This window comes from Crinia signifera, chromosome 1, assembly GCF_055691185.1.
Source record: "Crinia signifera chromosome 1, ASM5569118v1, whole genome shotgun sequence".
Classification (NCBI taxonomy): domain Eukaryota; kingdom Metazoa; phylum Chordata; class Amphibia; order Anura; family Myobatrachidae; genus Crinia; species Crinia signifera.
This window is the reverse complement of record NC_139217.1, coordinates 393,881,205-393,897,668: the sequence shown is the minus strand read 5'-3', so window position 1 is coordinate 393,897,668 and position 16,464 is coordinate 393,881,205. Positions and strand designations below refer to the sequence as shown.

Genomic DNA, 16,464 nt, shown 5'->3' with positions numbered 1-16,464 from the left:
TTCCTTTTTATGAGATTATTTTTTAGGCACCATGTAGGTTTCTAGGCACCATAAGATGCTAAAAGTTAGGAACCCCCCCACAAGTGACCCCATTTTGCAAACTACACCCCTCAGGGAATTCATCTAGGGGTATAGTGTACATTTCAAACCCCCAGGGGTTTCACCAATTGTGGTACAACTGGGCAGTGAAAATGAAAAATTAAATTTTTTACACAAAAATGCAGTTCTGGCTCAAAATTTTTCATTTTGAGAAGGTATGAAGGAGACAAAGCACCCCAAAATCTGTGCCCCAATTTCTCCCGAGTACGGCAATGCCTCACAAGTGACCAAAAAATACCATTTGGGTGCATGGCAGGACTCAGAAGGGAAGGAGTGATTTTTGGATTTTGCAGCTCAGATTCTGGTGGAATTTTGGTGGGTGCTATGTCGCATTAGCAAGACCCCCCAAGCACCAATACAGTGGAACCCCCCCACAAGTCACCCCATTTTGCAAACTACACCCCTCAGGGAATTCATCTAGGGGTATAGTGTACATTTCAAACCCCCAGGGGTTTCACCAATTTTGATACAACTGGGCAGTGAAAATGAAAAATTAAATTTTTTTACACAAAAATGCAGTTGTGGCTCAAAATTTTTCATTTTCAGAAGGTATGAAGGAGAAAAAGCACCCCAAAATCTGTGCCCCAATTTCTCCCGAGTACGGCAATGCCTCACATGTGACCAAAAAATACCAGTTGGGTGCATGGCAGGACTCAGAAGGGAAGGAGTGATTTTTGAATTTTGCAGCACAGATTTTGGTGGAATGAATGGTGGGTGCTATGTTGCACCAATACAGTGGAACCCCCCCACAAGTCACCCCATTTTGCAAAGTACACCCCTCAGGGAATACATCTAGGGGTATAGTGTACATTTCAAACCCCCAGGGGTTTCACCAATTTTGATACAAGTGGGCAGTGAAAATGAAAAATTACATTTTTTTACACAAAAATGCAGTTCTGGCTCAAAATTTTTCATTTTCAGAAGGTATGAAGGAGAAAAAGCACCCCAAAATATGTGCCCCAATTTCTCCCGAGTACGGCAATGCCTCACATGTGACCAAAAAATACCAGTTGGGTGCATGGCAGGACTCAGAAGGGAAGGAGTGATTTTTGGATTTTGCAGCTCAGATTCTGGTGGAATGAATGGTGGGTGCTATGTCGCATTAGCAAGACCCCCCAAGCACCAATACAGTGGAACCCCCCCACAAGTGACCCCATTTTGCAAACTACACCCCTCAGGGAATTCATCTAGGGGTATAGTGTACATTTCAAACCCCCAGGGGTTTCACCAATTTTGATACAACTGGGCAGTGAAAATGAAAAATTACATTTTTTTACACAAAAATGCAGTTCTGGCTCAAAATTTTTCATTTTCCTAAGGTATGAAGGAGAAAAAGCACCCCAAAATATGTGCCCCAATTTCTCCCGAGTACGGCAATGCCTCACATGTGACCAAAAAATACCAGTTGGGTGCATGGCAGGACTCAGAAGGGAAGGAGTGATTTTTGGATTTTGCAGCTCAGATTCTGGTGGAATTTTGGTGGGTGCTATGTCGCATTAGCAAGACCCCCCAAGCACCAATACAGTGGAACCCCCCCACAAGTGACCCCATTTTGCAAACTACACCCCTCAGGGAATTCATCTAGGGGTATAGTGTACATTTCAAACCCCCAGGGGTTTCACCAATTTTGATACAACTGGGCAGTGAAAATGAAAAATTACATTTTTTTACACAAAAATGCAGTTCTGGCTCAAAATTTTTCATTTTCAGAAGGTATGAAGGAGAAAAAGCACCCCAAAATCTGTGCCCCAATTTCTCCCGAGTACGGCAATGCCTCACATGTGACCAAAAAATACCAGTTGGGTGCATGGCAGGACTCAGAAGGGAAGGAGTGATTTTTGGATTTTGCAGCTCAGATTCTGGTGGAATTTTGGTGGGTGCTATGTCGCATTAGCAAGACCCCCAAAGCACCAATACAGTGGAACCCCCCCACAAGTGACCCCATTTTGCAGACTACACCCCTCAGGGAATTCATCTAGGGGTATAGTGTACATTTCAAACCCCCAGGGGTTTCACCAATTTTGATACAACTGGGCAGTGAAAATGAAAAATTACATTTTTTTACACAAAAATGCCGTTCTGGCTCAAAATTTTTCATTTTCAGAAGGTATGAAGGAGAAAAAGCACCCCAAAATCTGTGCCCCAATTTCTCCCGAGTACGGCAATGCCTCACATGTGACCAAAAAATACCAGTTGGGTGCATGGCAGGACTCAGAAGGGAAGGAGTGATTTTTGGATTTTGCAGCACAGATTTTGGTGGAATGAATGGTGGGTGCTATGTTGCACCAATACAGTGGAACCCCCCCACAAGTCACCCCATTTTGCAAACTACACCCCTCAGGGAATTGATCTAGGGGTATAGTGTACATTTCAAACCCCCAGGGGTTTCACCAATTTTGATACAAGTGGGCAGTGAAAATGAAAAATTACATTTTTTTACACAAAAATGCAGTTCTGGCTCAAAATTTTTCATTTTCAGAAGGAATGAAGGAGACAAAGCACCCCAAAATGTGCCCCAATTTCTCCCGAGTACGGCAATGCCTCATGTGTGACCAAAAAGTGGCAGGACTCAGAAGGGAAGGAGTGATATTTGGATTTTGCAGCACAAATTCTGGTGGAATGATGGTGGGTGCTATGTCGCATTAGCAAGACCCCCAAAGCACCAATACAGTGGAACCCCCCCACAAGTGACCCCATTTTGCAAACTACACCCCTCAGGGAATTCATCTAGGGGTATAGTGTACATTTCAAACCCCCAGGGGTTTCACCAATTTTGATACAAGTGGGCAGTGAAAATGAAAAATTACATTTTTTTACACAAAAATGCAGTTCTGGCTCAAAATTTTTCATTTTCATAAGGTATGAAGGAGAAAAAGCACCCCAAAATCTGTGCCCCAATTTCTCCCGAGTACGGCAATGCCTCACATGTGACCAAAAAATACCAGTTGGGTGCATGGCAGGACTCAGAAGGGAAGGAGTGATTTTTGGATTTTGCAGCTCAGATTCTGGTGGAATGTTGGTGGGTGCTATGTGGCATTAGCAAGACCCCCGAAGCACGGTGAAATGATGAACCTAATAATCCATAGATGTGTGGTATATTTTAAAACACTCCTTTATACATAGGCCGGGTTTGTCGGGGCAAGTTTCACAGTGGAAAATAGTTTCCTTTCTTATTCCCTTTTTATAGCAAACTTTGCACCTTTTTTGTGTCCTGCCCTTTCTTGCAGTGGAGGGGATTTCGTTCGGAAAATGCTGCCCTGGTACAATACGGGGGCCAGTACTAGAAGTACTGGGGCCCTCTGCCTGCTGGTTCCCAAATACTAGGCCCTTTATGACTTCCTCTTGAAAGTGCATAAATGTCCCCCTCTGGCCGGTAGAACGGAATAGCACGTAAGCGTTATACAGTGCCATCTGGATGATATACACGGCCAGCTTCTTGTACCAGATTTTTGTTTTCCGCAGGGCACTGTACGGCTTCAGTACCTGATCTGAAAGATCCACTCCGCCCATGTACCTATTGTAATCCAGGATACAATTAGGTTTTGAGGTGTGGGTACTGGTACCTCGTACAGGGACGGAGGTGGTACTGTCTCCGTGAATTGTTGTCAGTATAAGGACATCCCTCTTGTCCTTATATTTGACCAACAACATATTTTCGGTGCATATTCCCCTGCTTTCACCCCTTCTCATTACTTGGGCAATGTGCGTTTTTGGGAGGCCTCTTTGGTTCTTGCGCACAGTACCGCAAGCTGCTGTACCTCTTGAACCAAGGGCCTTAAACAGGGGGATGCTAGTGTAAAAGTTATCCACATAGAGGTGATAACCTTTATCCAGGAAGGGGTGCACTAAATCCCAGACAATTTTTCCACTAACACCTACGAGGGAGGGGGGGCATTCTGGCGGTTCAATTCTTGAATCCTTCCCTTCATATACCCTAAACCTGTGAGTGTACCCTGAGGTGCTTTCACACAGCTTATACATTTTTATGCCATACCTTGCCCTCTTACTGGGAAGGTACTGGCGGAATTTAACCCTTCCTTTAAAATGTATAAGGGACTCGTCTATGCAAATGAATTTATCTGGGATGTACATCTCTTCAAATTTGGCACTGAAATTATCAATGACCGGTCAAAGGTGGGATCATCTCTGGGTGGGCACTGTGCATTATCGTTGTAATGCAAAAATTTAAGGATCGTCTCAAATCGAGCCCGGGGCATGGCCATACGGTAAAATGGGGTGCTGTACAGAACATCTGTACTCCAATATTGCCTAATTTCTGGCTTTTTTACTATGCCCATATGAAACACCAGACCCCAAAACGTCATCATCTCTACTGCATCTACAGGGGTCCACCTAGCAAATGATGACGTGGGGTTTTGAGCAATAAACTGCTGGGCATATAAATTAGTTTGGTCCACCATTAAATTTATAAAATCATCAGAGAAAAATAATTTGAAAAAGTCAATTTCTCTGAGACCTGTGGAATCAAATTGGATTCCTGGCATGGCCAAAAACTCAGGAACCTGGGGCTCAAAATTGTCTGGTGGTGGGGTCCATACGAGATCAATTATTGGGGGGGGGGGTCTCAGCTGCTCTACGGGGGCGTCTTTGAGGGGGTCCCTCATCACCAGAGGAGGAAGAGGAGCTTAAGGCGAATCCTTCAAATTCCCCGCTTGCATCACTGGCTGTGTCAGAGTCAGAAGCAAGCATGGCATATGCCTCCTCTGCTGAATACATTCTTCTGGATGACTGGGATGACATTTGGGATGACATTTGGGATGCCATTTTTATTTTTGTGTTACTGGTAGTGAAATGTTTCAACACGTGTATAGTGAAGGGGGGGGGGTACAAACTTTATTTCAACCAGGGGGGTATGTAGTGTGTAGTGTGTATGTAGTGCAGAAAAAAAAAATACTTTATACAAAAAAAAAAAAATGAAGGGGTTAAAAAAAAATAAAAATTGAAGGGGTTAAAAAAAAAAAAATGGTACTTATGTAGTAACTGGGCTGCCGATTTTGAAATCGGGTCCATCGCATCGCACCCGACCAAATCGCATGCGATGCGATGCGATGCGATGCGATGGACCCGATTTTTCCATAGGATTCAATGTTAAAATGGACTGAGTCCATTTTAACATGGAATTCAATGGGAAAAAGGGGTCCTTTTCATACCCCTACTATCCAAGTGGGCATGGAGTTGGATATAAACCTGTGGCGAGCGTAGCGAGCCACCGAGCCCGAAGCGTGGCGAGCGTAGCGAGCCCCGCGAGGGGACACAGAATACCGTCCCCTCGCGGGGCTCGCTTCGCTCGCCACGCTTCGGGCTCGGTGGCTCGCTACGCTCGCCACAGGTTTATATCCAACTCCATGCCTACTTGGATAGTAGGGGTATGAAAAGGACCCCTTTTTCCCATTGAATTCCATGTTAAAATGGACTCAGTCCATTTTAACATTGAATCCTATGGAAAAATCGGGTCATCGCATCGCATCGCATGCGATGCGATGCGATATCGCATCGCATCGCATCTGATTGTATGCCTTAACTTAAGGCATACAATCAAAAAATCGGCAGCCCAGATACTACATAAGTACCAAAAAAATTGAAGGGGTTAAAAAAAAAAAAAAAAAGGTCCTGCGCCAAAAATTGAGCACAGATGTTGGTCAGTAACGTCCGTCACTGAACAGCGCTCAAAGGCAACAGGAATTTGATCAAAAAAAAAAAAAAAATAGATCAACCCTGTGCCGAAAAAGATGATCAATGATGTACGTCACTGATCAGCGCACGGCGGCCACAGGACACCCCCAAAATCACAGTGTGTGTAAAAAAAAAATTAAAAAAAGACCCCACAGCACACACACAAAAAAAAAAGGTGATCAGTGATGCGACACTGATTACCAGTGAGGGGCAGCAGGTGCACAACCTTTGGTGCAACTGACAGTGCAACTGGCAGGTATATATATATATAAAAAAAAAAACTCTGCACCCCTAAAAAGTTGCTGATCACCTCAGATATAGTGATCAGCACAAAAGGCGGGGGCAGCAGACACAAAATTTAGCACTCTCTATCACTCTCTGTCACTATCTCTCTCTATCTCTCTATCTCTCACTATCTATCACTCTATGACACTGCAGCAGCAGCACTGACAGTTATATATATGAAAAATAACCCCTGCACCCCCAAAAAGTTGCTGGGGGTGCACAAAAGGGGGGCAGCAGACACAAAATATAGCAGTCTCTATCACTCTCTGTCACTATCTCTCTCTATCTCTCTATCTCTCACTATCTATCACTCTATGACACTGCAGCAGCAGCACTGACAGGTATATATATATATAAAAAATACCCTGCGCCCCCAAAAAGTTGCTGATCAGTTAATTTATACTGATCAGCACAAAAGGGGGGGCAGCAGTCAGTTATATAAAAAATATATAGCACGATCTGTCACTATCTCTCTATCTCTCTCTATCTCTCTCTCTCTCTATCTATAACTCTATTACACTGCAGCAGCACAAAATATAGCACTCTCTGTCACTAGGCCTCTCTATCTCTCTCTCTCTATCTCTCTCTCTCTCTAACTCGATGACACTGCAGCAGCACAACACAGCACAACACAGCACAGGATGTCACAAGATGAAGCAAGATCCCAAGCAGTGATCAGGTAAGTATTGAGCAAGGTTCTGGTCAGTAAATGGCGACAGCTGGGCACGGTGACCGCACTGCACGCTATTTCAGACCGGAATGGCGTCTGCAGTGTAGTCCCCGTTAGTTTAAACCCCCCTCCATGGCTGTGATTGGTCCGTCGGTCCGACGGACCAATCACGGCCTTTGGGGGCGGGCGGGGTGAGGTGGGGTGACACCAGTGTCACCCTTACACCCCGCGGTGATTGGTGCTGTACTTTACAGCACCAATCACCTCCGATCCCGTGTCACCGGCGAACGTTATTCGCCGGTGACACAGAAAACGCTGTAATTGGCTGTTCACACTGAACAGCCAATCACAGCGATCGCCGACGGGGGGGTTGCATCGCAGCCCCCCCTGGGCATGCAGGGACATGTCTGCTGTCAGGGACAGCAGACATCGTCCCTCTGTCACTGCGTCTCTAGCGCAGTGACAGTTAGAAGTCATGACGTATATATACGTCATGTGTCGGGAAGTACTTCCCGGCCATGACGTATATATACGTCAAATGTCGGGAAGGGGTTAAGGTTCAATTTAAACAGAAAAGGGACATGATAACTTCTCTGCCTTAGATTGATAATGCTCATTGAACCCACTTTATTTTTTTTGCACCCAAAAATATTTAAGTGTGAAGTAAAGAAATGTATAATGACTCAGAGTCGGACAAGAATGATAAAACTTTTTTTTTCCTGGAATCTCAATATTTTAAATGACAAAGGGTGAAAATTTCGGTACTTGTGGAGTATCACGGCTCCCACGACCTTGATCGTATGCTGACCGTATGATAAAAAATCGCATTGCATACGATCAAATCGCATGCGATGCGATCGCACCCGATTTTGCACTGAAATGCATCAAAATGCATTGAAATGTGTAGTAAACATGTGAAATGCCCCCAAATGCCATTTTTCATAGTGTACCACCCCCACTATCAATGTCAACCCGAAGCGTGGCGAGCGCAGTGGTACGCGTCCTATGACCTTTTCATACCCCCACTATCCACGTCGGCGTGGAGTTGAGAATAGAAAGTGTGGCGAGCGCAGCGAGCCACCGAGCCCGAAGCGTGGCGAGCGGACGCGGATACCTTCACTGCTATATGCGTCCCCTCGCGGGCTTCACAGGTATCCACGTCCCCTCGCTGTGCTCGCCACACTTTCTATTCTCAACTCCACGCCGACGTGGATAGTGGGGGTATGAAAAGGTCGTAGGACGCGTACCGCCGCCGCTCGCCACGCTTCGGGTTGGCGTTGATATTTGGGGTGGTACACAGTGAAAAATGACAGTTGGGGGCCAATTAACATGTTTCATACTAATTTTAATGCATTTGGATGCATTTAAGATCAAAAACGTATGCCATTGCATCGCATCGGATGCCATCCGATGCGATCGCATACGATTTTTGACCAAAAATGATGAAAAAATCGCATCGCATCGTATACCATCGTATGCCACTACATATGGCATACGATGCCATACGATGGGAGCCGTGATACTCCACAAGTACCAAAATTTCAAAGTAATTTGTGGATTAGGGACTGGGATATTTTTTTTCCACATACACCTCACATACAACAGAGCATCAAAGTGGTATTTCCGAGCAATTAAAAAAGAAAATTGACCCCCTATATCGCAAAAACTCTGAGGCCTAGAAAATAAATAATTTACATGGATTAATAGCTATGTGGTATTATCAAGTGTACAAAGTATCAGGAAAAAAAGAGTCAGTGGGGGGGTCATTCCTGATTGAACTAACATTGAATGACCCATCAGTTTTGTAATCAAATATACAGTATGGATTGAAATTATTGCAGAACCCCTTACACTATTAGGACTGTACTCTTATAAACCTGGGGTGTTCTTAAGGGCCACATACACTACAACAATATGTCTGAACCTGAAGTCAGGTGCGATTTCCCTTGAACTCCCACTGGACCTTCCCGGGAGTGATTCCATCCGATTTGGTACTTTGGTGTATTTTTTGCATAAGATATATTGCATAGATATATCTTATGGAATACAATTGTACCATAATATATATCTTATGGGCTGGGTTAGGAGGCTAGAGGGACTGAAAATGCCAGTCAAACTCGTTTTTCCATCCGATTCCAAGAAATCACTAGTGCAGTGCGAGCGACCTAGGGGCTCCTATCCGACACTCACAGGACCACGCATCAGATCCGGTGGAAAACACAAACGATTTGACACTTTTCAAACGATATATCGGACCAAAAGTTCGTAATCGCCTGAAATTGTGCAAAAATCGTTGTAGTGTATTGGGCCCTTTAGAACCACCAGAATTAATAGTAGATGCAGAGTTGCTTTTATACATAAAGGTGAGAACTTGTTTTTAAATGAAACCCCATACAAATTTGGGGTTATATTGATTCTTTATCCATCGTTCATAACTGTTGTGCCAACCTATATACTTCTGCTTTTCTAACGCATGAATCAGTAGCAATGATCGTTAATTATCTAAAAGTACGTACACACTGGGAAATTCGCTGCACTGCCAACTGGAAAAATGTTTTAGATGAAAACGACAAGTTAGTAAGAGGTTCTGAATGTGTAATTGGAAGGAGAGGGAGGAGTCAAGGATTACTCCAAGACAGCGCACTTGGGGGCTAGAGGAGAAGAAGTTATATACATAGTTGAGAATGTGGGAGGTGACATTGGGTGGGATGATGATCAGTTCAGTCTTAAGGTGCCCATACACTTATACGATTTGTGCCCTTTTCACCCAATTCTAATAAATCGGGCCTAGAACACTGGATCAGAATCGGAGGTTAGACACATACGATTTGGGCATTTTTCACCACTGTCCCATGAGCATCAGATTGGATCTGGAGATTGCAAGTGCTGCACATAAGTTTTATCGGATCTGGTCTCATATGATACATTGCATGCTAAAGGACCACATCCGATATATTGTATGTGGTCCAACCACCAGCGGCTCCCCAGCAGGCAGTTGTCAAGGTGTCAAACAAATGGATGATGTAAGGACCACAGGCTCTCTTGCTGCTCACATATATTATTTATTTGTAAAAAACATCAAACAAGACAAAATGGATACTGATAATGAAGTCATTGATATATTTAAAAAAGTCGAGGATGTCCCTCACTCAGGCCTAGTGATGGAGCCACAGGTGGAATATATGCAGAGTGCCTCCGGATTAGGCATGCATCCTGCTAAGGCTCCAAACAGTTGAGGCTGGGTAGGTGTTGTATAATTAGATATTTTTATAAAAACCATCAATCTTACCCAATGGTACATCTACATATAAATGAATGAATAAAAGAGAGCGCCACACATCTACATAACAATAATCATTTTTTACTTGTTAAATATTTAATTATCTAAAAAAACTCATATAAAAGCATATATGGTATTATCAATAAAACATGTCAGCTCCTCATATAGAGAATATCGTGAGGTATAATTCAATTTGTGAGCTAAACCAAACACCGGATTACTAGCGTGTCTGTAGGTTTAATTGAACAAGCCTCTGAATCGACACTGGGATGTCACTTCATTAGGAGAGCAGTGGTGTGGAATATATTACTGTTGAACAACTTCCACTTTGTGTCCAAAGAACACTTTATCCACAGTTCATTTTAAAGAAATGTATTTTGCGGCAATACCTCTATTTGGTGTTAAGCCCCAATTTCCTGCAGTAGCCAAAGAGGAATAGAAGTATGGCTCCAGCTACAACCCGCTGGGTGGTTGGCTTACAGCCGGCTGGCCGCCGATGTTGGTAAAGCAGGGAGCGAGCCACACTCACCTGTGATATAACGACAGGCGCTTCATATAAGGCTTCCCAGAATGAGCAGGTGATGGGCTTGTCAGCGATGTTTCAGCTGTGGAGTGAGGAGGAGTTTGCCATCCGTGACAACCTTTGGGGATAACCGGTAATCCGGGTGGGTAGCAGATAGGGTAAAGTGAGCCCCAATTAAAACCTTGACGCGTTTCTCCGCCAAATATACACGGTGGTTTCTTCAGAAGGAGATAGTTGGTAAGCAAGGAGGTTCCAATATTTAAGAGACTATTGTCCAATCACATCAGTCTTGAGAGACTAATCAATGAGTTCAGATGTGTGTTAACTCATCCAGAGCTTAGTAGAATTTTGGTGGAGCATATATGATCACAATAATAACTCCGTCTGGTTACAAATAGTAATCATCACGCCCGATCCTTTGCTTGTATTTGAGGCTGGGTAGATCCCTGGTCTAGTGTTAATCTGCAATCATCCATTTGATTCACAATTTTTTTTGGGTGTAAGGGACACCAAGTAAGGTACTGGGGCAGCTCAGCCAAGTGGAGCGCTCAAAGGGAAGGTGTCTGAAACCACAAACAAATATATAGTTGACAAGGTGTCGCATATGATACCTCTTATGGGGGCCTTTAGACATGTTAAGTTTAAGAAAGCTTTGGGACCTCCAAGAAGAGATAGCATAGAGACAGTTGGCAATATGAGTGAAGAGAGTGGGAGAGAGGTCAGAGAAGTAGAGGTAGGTTTGAGTATCATCAGAATAGGGTTGATATTGGTAGTCAAAAGAGCTAATGAGTTAACTTAAAAGTGATGTATTGGGAGAGGAAAGGAGAGGACCATGGACAGAAACAACTGAAGTTGCATGCATACATGATGACCCATGGGAGCACACATTGTCGTTGTAGCATATACACTGGGCAATATTTTAAACAATATCCCATAAAGGACCAAAATGAACAATATCGTTTAAAAAACTAAATAAATCACCCAATGTTTATTCAAAATGAGTGTCGTGACCATGGTCTGGTGGCAAGTGGTAGATGAGCAAGGTAACTGGAGCTGATGGGATGGAGTGGCAGGAATGAACAGTAGGAATGGCACAAAAACACAGGAAATTAAATACGCTTACAGAACCTGGAAATAAAGGGATATCTTAGAATCGCCTTCTTGGCGATTTAAGGGAGCTTGAATACAAGAATCACTGAAACAGGCCGGTTTGGCAATGGAAAACAGGATCCGGAGGATGTAACAGAGGTGTGGACTGAAGAGACAGGAGACTTGAAAAGGTAAATTCACAAGGCTGACTGGACTGAAATGGAGAGGTTCAGGACTGAAGAAATAACCAGGAGCTGGACCAGAGCTGGGGAGCTGTACAATACTTTATATCGGAAAGCAATCAGCAACTGGCCTGGATCTTGAGAACTGAGTCAGGGAAGCTGATAGTGTCGATTTAACTGTTTGGAAACTGCACCGTGACATGGTAAGTGATAGTATCTGGATAGCGGATAGAAAGCCGCACCACAGCAGAGTACTCAGTAGCAGATGGCGGTAGTCACAGATTGTAGTCCACAGTAAAATCAAGAAATGGAGCATGGATAGCCAGGAATACTGGATGACTGGAAATTATACAGCTACAGTCTAGACACAAAGCAGGTGCCAGGAAACAAGCTTGCATAGCGATGAGAATCCGGAACATGCAGCAGGAAGACAAGATGCTGAAGGCAGTTTCTGTGTTTGCGAGTAGGAAATTTAACCCCCCTGCCTTGCATTGATTGGAGGAAAGGACAAAGGGGACTCTGCAATCCAAGGCATGAATTCAGGAGACTTTAGTCTGAACTGAGCACCTAAGCAACAAGGAACAGGTCCCCGAAGGGTTACAGGTGATTTCAGCTTCAGACTGGATTCTCCACAGGTGCACAATCAAAGAGCCAGCAAAGCATAGACCAGGGGTAGCCAACTCCAGTCCTCGAGAGCTACCAACAGTTCACGTTTTCCAGCTCACCTCGTAGGTACAAAGGTGCACTCATACTGACTAACACATTTTAAAAGATCCACAGGTGGAGCTAATTACTTCACTTGTGATTCTGTGAGGAGACATGGAAAACATTAACTGTTGGTAGCTCCCGAGGACTGGAGTTGGCTACCCCTGGCATAGACTGATTGGCAGCATGAATGCAGAAAGAACCGAGTCAGACCGAGACACAACAGAATCACAAGTCAGGTAAGCTTGAATAAGCATTTGCTGTGATGGTCTTGCTACAGCAGTCACAAACAGGATTTAGGGCGGGGTGTATTAATATACATATGCCGCCGCAATGCTAGCACATATGTATTAACATATGCGGCTAACATCGGACTGTGGTGACGGAGCCCCCCCCGCGATACCTGTAATGTGGTGTGCGGGTGGGGGGGGTCTCCATCAGTGCCGTCTTTCCCATTGGGCATGATGGGCAGTTGCCTAGGGGCCCTAGGGGCCCCCGGCCCAGCCCAATGGGAAAGATGGTGGCCGGGGTCCGGGAATCCGCTCACCCTCGCTGGGGGCAGAGGCGTAGCGAGGGCGGTGCCGGTGGAGCACCAGCTCCGGGCGATGGAAGCTATCCTGGCGCCGGAGCCGTCCAAGCACCGCCAGCTCGCCCGCTCCATCTCCACCGCTAGCTCCCACCGCGGCTCGCTGTGTGCGGGAGACGTGATGCTATTTAAAATTCACGTCTCCCTCTGGACCGCCAGCCAATAGGCGCTTGCGGTCTAGCAGCCAATCAACTGGTGGCTGCTGGACCGCGAGCGCCTATTGGCTAGCGCGGTCCAGCGGGATATGTGAATCTTAAATAGCAGGCGCAGCAGCACACACTAGTGCACTGTTACAGCGGGGACTGGGAGCGCCTGGGCAGCGGACAGCTGGGGGGTCCCCACTGTCAGATGTCGCGCGCAGGGGCGATCCGCGGCACTGCTCCCCTCTCGTGACAGCCGCCGCAGCTAACATCATCATCCCGCCCACCCGGCTCCCAATGTGCTGGTAAGTTGTGGCCATCAGAAGGGGGACCATGCTCGTGCTCCAGTATAACAAACCTAAAAGAGGTCCAGACTCACCACCCTGGTGTTGGATGGTATGGGTATGTTGGGGACAGTGAAAGAGTAGGATGTGTAATTGGGAGTGGTGTAGAGGAATAGGGAGTGAATGCAGTGTTGCAAGTAAGGGGGTACGGTGTGGTATGGAGTACCTGTAAGAAATATGTTGCAGGTACGCAGTACCACTTACCCCTGATACACTGTCATTTCTATTTTCATTTTAAGTCTAAATATAATGCATCCGCAGCCCTCCCACCCAGCGTTATGATTGGTGCTGTATGCAGCTACCGGCTACTGCTGATTTAGCCTGTCACACTGACAGGCATCAGCAGCGCCGACAGCATGAAGAGCAGGCTCCACTATTGTAAGCACAAGCTGCCTGGCTCTCCTCCAAGCAAGAGCCAACCCACCCCTAGTCATTCCCAGTTTCTCATTCCCTGTCTCCTGTGTCCACGCCTCTATTGTCATTTAGTCACTCCTCTAGCTTTGTGTGACCACGCCCCCTGATGACACATGACCATGCCCATTTTTGGTGGAGGCTATCAGTACCACTAAGAAAAAAATTCTACTTGCACCACTGAGTGAATGTGGCACAAACAGGGGGACTAGGGTGTATATGTGAGTAAAGCTTTATAGGGGGTCTGTGGGTGGAACAGGGTGTTTGTGGTGGGGATAGAGGGTTATGGGGTGTATGTTGGGGGACAGGGTGTTTGTGGTGGGGATAAAGGGACGTGGCAATGAGGTCTCTCCTCTTATATGGAATCAGTATGGGAATTCTGTAAGGGGAAGTAATATGGGCAATGTTTAAGGGGCACTACGAGGGGAATTATGTGTAAGGGACATTACGCCGGAAGCTGACTGGCTGCCGCACGGAGCCAGAGAGGTGAGGGTTGGGGAGGTGACTGTGGGCTCCTGGGCAAACTAATTTGGGGGGGGGGGGGGGGGGATAGCTAAGCAGGCTGTCCCGGCTCCGCCTCCTCCCCCTGCAGCCGTCCGGCTGCGTTGCTAGGGGGAGGAGGGGTTTACCTTCCGGGTCCAGGAGGACCTGCAGTAAGGTAAGCCAGGGGGAGGCGATAAGAAGCCCATAGGCTTCTATAGGGTATCACCACCCCAAGGTGGTGATACCCTGCCCACCGAAGACGGAGCGTTTTTTCAGCCAAGCGATTTCCCCCATCATTGTTATCCATATACGCTGGGCAAAATCGCCCAATGTCTATGGACCTTAAATCACAAAGGCATTGACAGTTGGGGACAGCTTGGTGTAGGTAATGGTGAGTAGTGGCACAAACGTAGGTGTGTCGAGCCAGCTTTTCAGGCCCTACAATCAGATAAGAAGTAGAAGGGTCTCTGGATTTCTACTCCATGCTGGTAGGTGACAGCAACAGCATATTTTAGCATACATTATATTAATCACGCCCCTAATACGCAGCACTGTCTAGGTGTATATTAAGTTTGCTATAACTTATTGCCGCAGGAGAGGGCAGAGCTTGCCCTGGCACATAATGCAGGGCAGGCTCAATGTGACAACCCCCCACCCACGTGGCCAGCTTCACCTGTGTCGAGGTGAGGTGCCGCTTCTAGGTCACAGTTACCACTCGCTTGCTCTCCATGGATGGGCAGTGCACTAGGCAGTCTCACTCCAACGGCTACGTACACTCCCACTCCTGTCACCTGTCTGGAACCACCAACCAATCACAGTGACGGCCCGCCCACTCTCTCACAGCGAGGCTTGGTACGCAGCGCCTGTAGTGTGTAGTGTAGTCACATATCCGTGATCCGGCGCTGTCACTGCTGCTGAGCACACTGCGGGCAACATGGGCTCTAATACTCTGCGCTTTGATGGGCGAGTGGTGCTGGTGACCGGGGCCGGTTCAGGTGAGGAGAGGACTCAGAAGGCATTAGGGGCAGTGTTGTGTGTATGCGGTGCTGTACATAGTTCACTTTCTTTTAGTAGTGTGCTACAATACTGAAAAATCCTAGATAAATATGACGTTATACACGGTTATTACATCATTAAGGACCACTTCAATGACATAGGCATCTGTGATACATCTGAAGAAACATATGTATCACATATCACACTATACCCCCACTTTGGGTGCTGTCAAGGTGCATTTTGCAAGCATTGTGTGTGTGTGTGTGTGTATGTATACACACATGTATGATCTATTTATCTAATGTAGTGTTTACAATTGACCTGTAGTGCTGCTTGTTAACACGGAATGTTAAGTTGCATGTACACTATGTGATAAAGGTAGACAACAATATAATGCATACACTGACTTTTTTCAAACAATACACCTCTAGATAATAAATAGTTTCCTTTACCACTGACCCTCTTTATTTCAGAAAAAAAAACATTTTCTTTGTCTTTCATACACACTGCACACTATGCACCTAGTCATAAACGGCATAGGTGAAATTGGACTGCATGTAAAGACGATAATGAAACAGGGAAGCGTGCATCGTTATTGTTCTTACACACTGAACAACAATATCATTAACGTGCATAGCGTCTGCATTTACCACATAGGCTGGTATGAATACCCCCATAGTGTTTACGGGGCTTAAAGGGACACTATCCTCAAAATGTTTCCATTTTTTATTTGTGTTAGGTGCCAGAAAGTAATTTTCTATATTTTTGTCATAGCTTGCAGAGAGCTTACCAAGCAATCCGCTTGTACCTGTCATTTTTCAATGGGGGCATAAATAATAGGGTCCAAGTTTGCTATTTGTGCAGGATGCCTACAATGTGCCCAACAGCCTGCAAATTGTAAGGCAGAAGCTGATTGGTTTGTATCTTATCTCTTTCCCTGCTTTGATAAATACCCTGCTATATATAGAGTTTTTCTT

At 45.6% G+C, this 16,464-nt stretch overlaps 1 protein-coding gene and 1 long non-coding RNA gene across 2 annotated transcripts in view; one reads left to right on the top strand and one right to left on the bottom strand.

Moving 5' to 3' along the window:
* Positions 1 to 10,093: 10,093 nt before the first annotated feature.
* LOC146014641 (uncharacterized) lies at positions 10,094 to 15,269 on the bottom strand. Its single transcript, XR_014447593.1, has 2 exons — positions 15,165 to 15,269; positions 10,094 to 11,114 (listed from the first exon to the last, which is right to left on the bottom strand). It is a non-coding gene; the product is annotated as an uncharacterized LOC146014641 (long non-coding RNA).
* Positions 15,270 to 15,330: 61 nt separating this feature from the next.
* Positions 15,331 to 16,464, top strand: part of HSD17B4 (hydroxysteroid 17-beta dehydrogenase 4) — a 258,525-nt gene continuing 257,391 nt past the window's right edge. Inside the window, exon 1 of the mRNA XM_083151604.1 lies at positions 15,331 to 15,486. Coding sequence (XP_083007730.1) covers positions 15,426 to 15,486 — 61 coding nt within the window. The 5' untranslated portion in view covers positions 15,331 to 15,425. The remainder of the gene's footprint in view (positions 15,487 to 16,464) is intronic.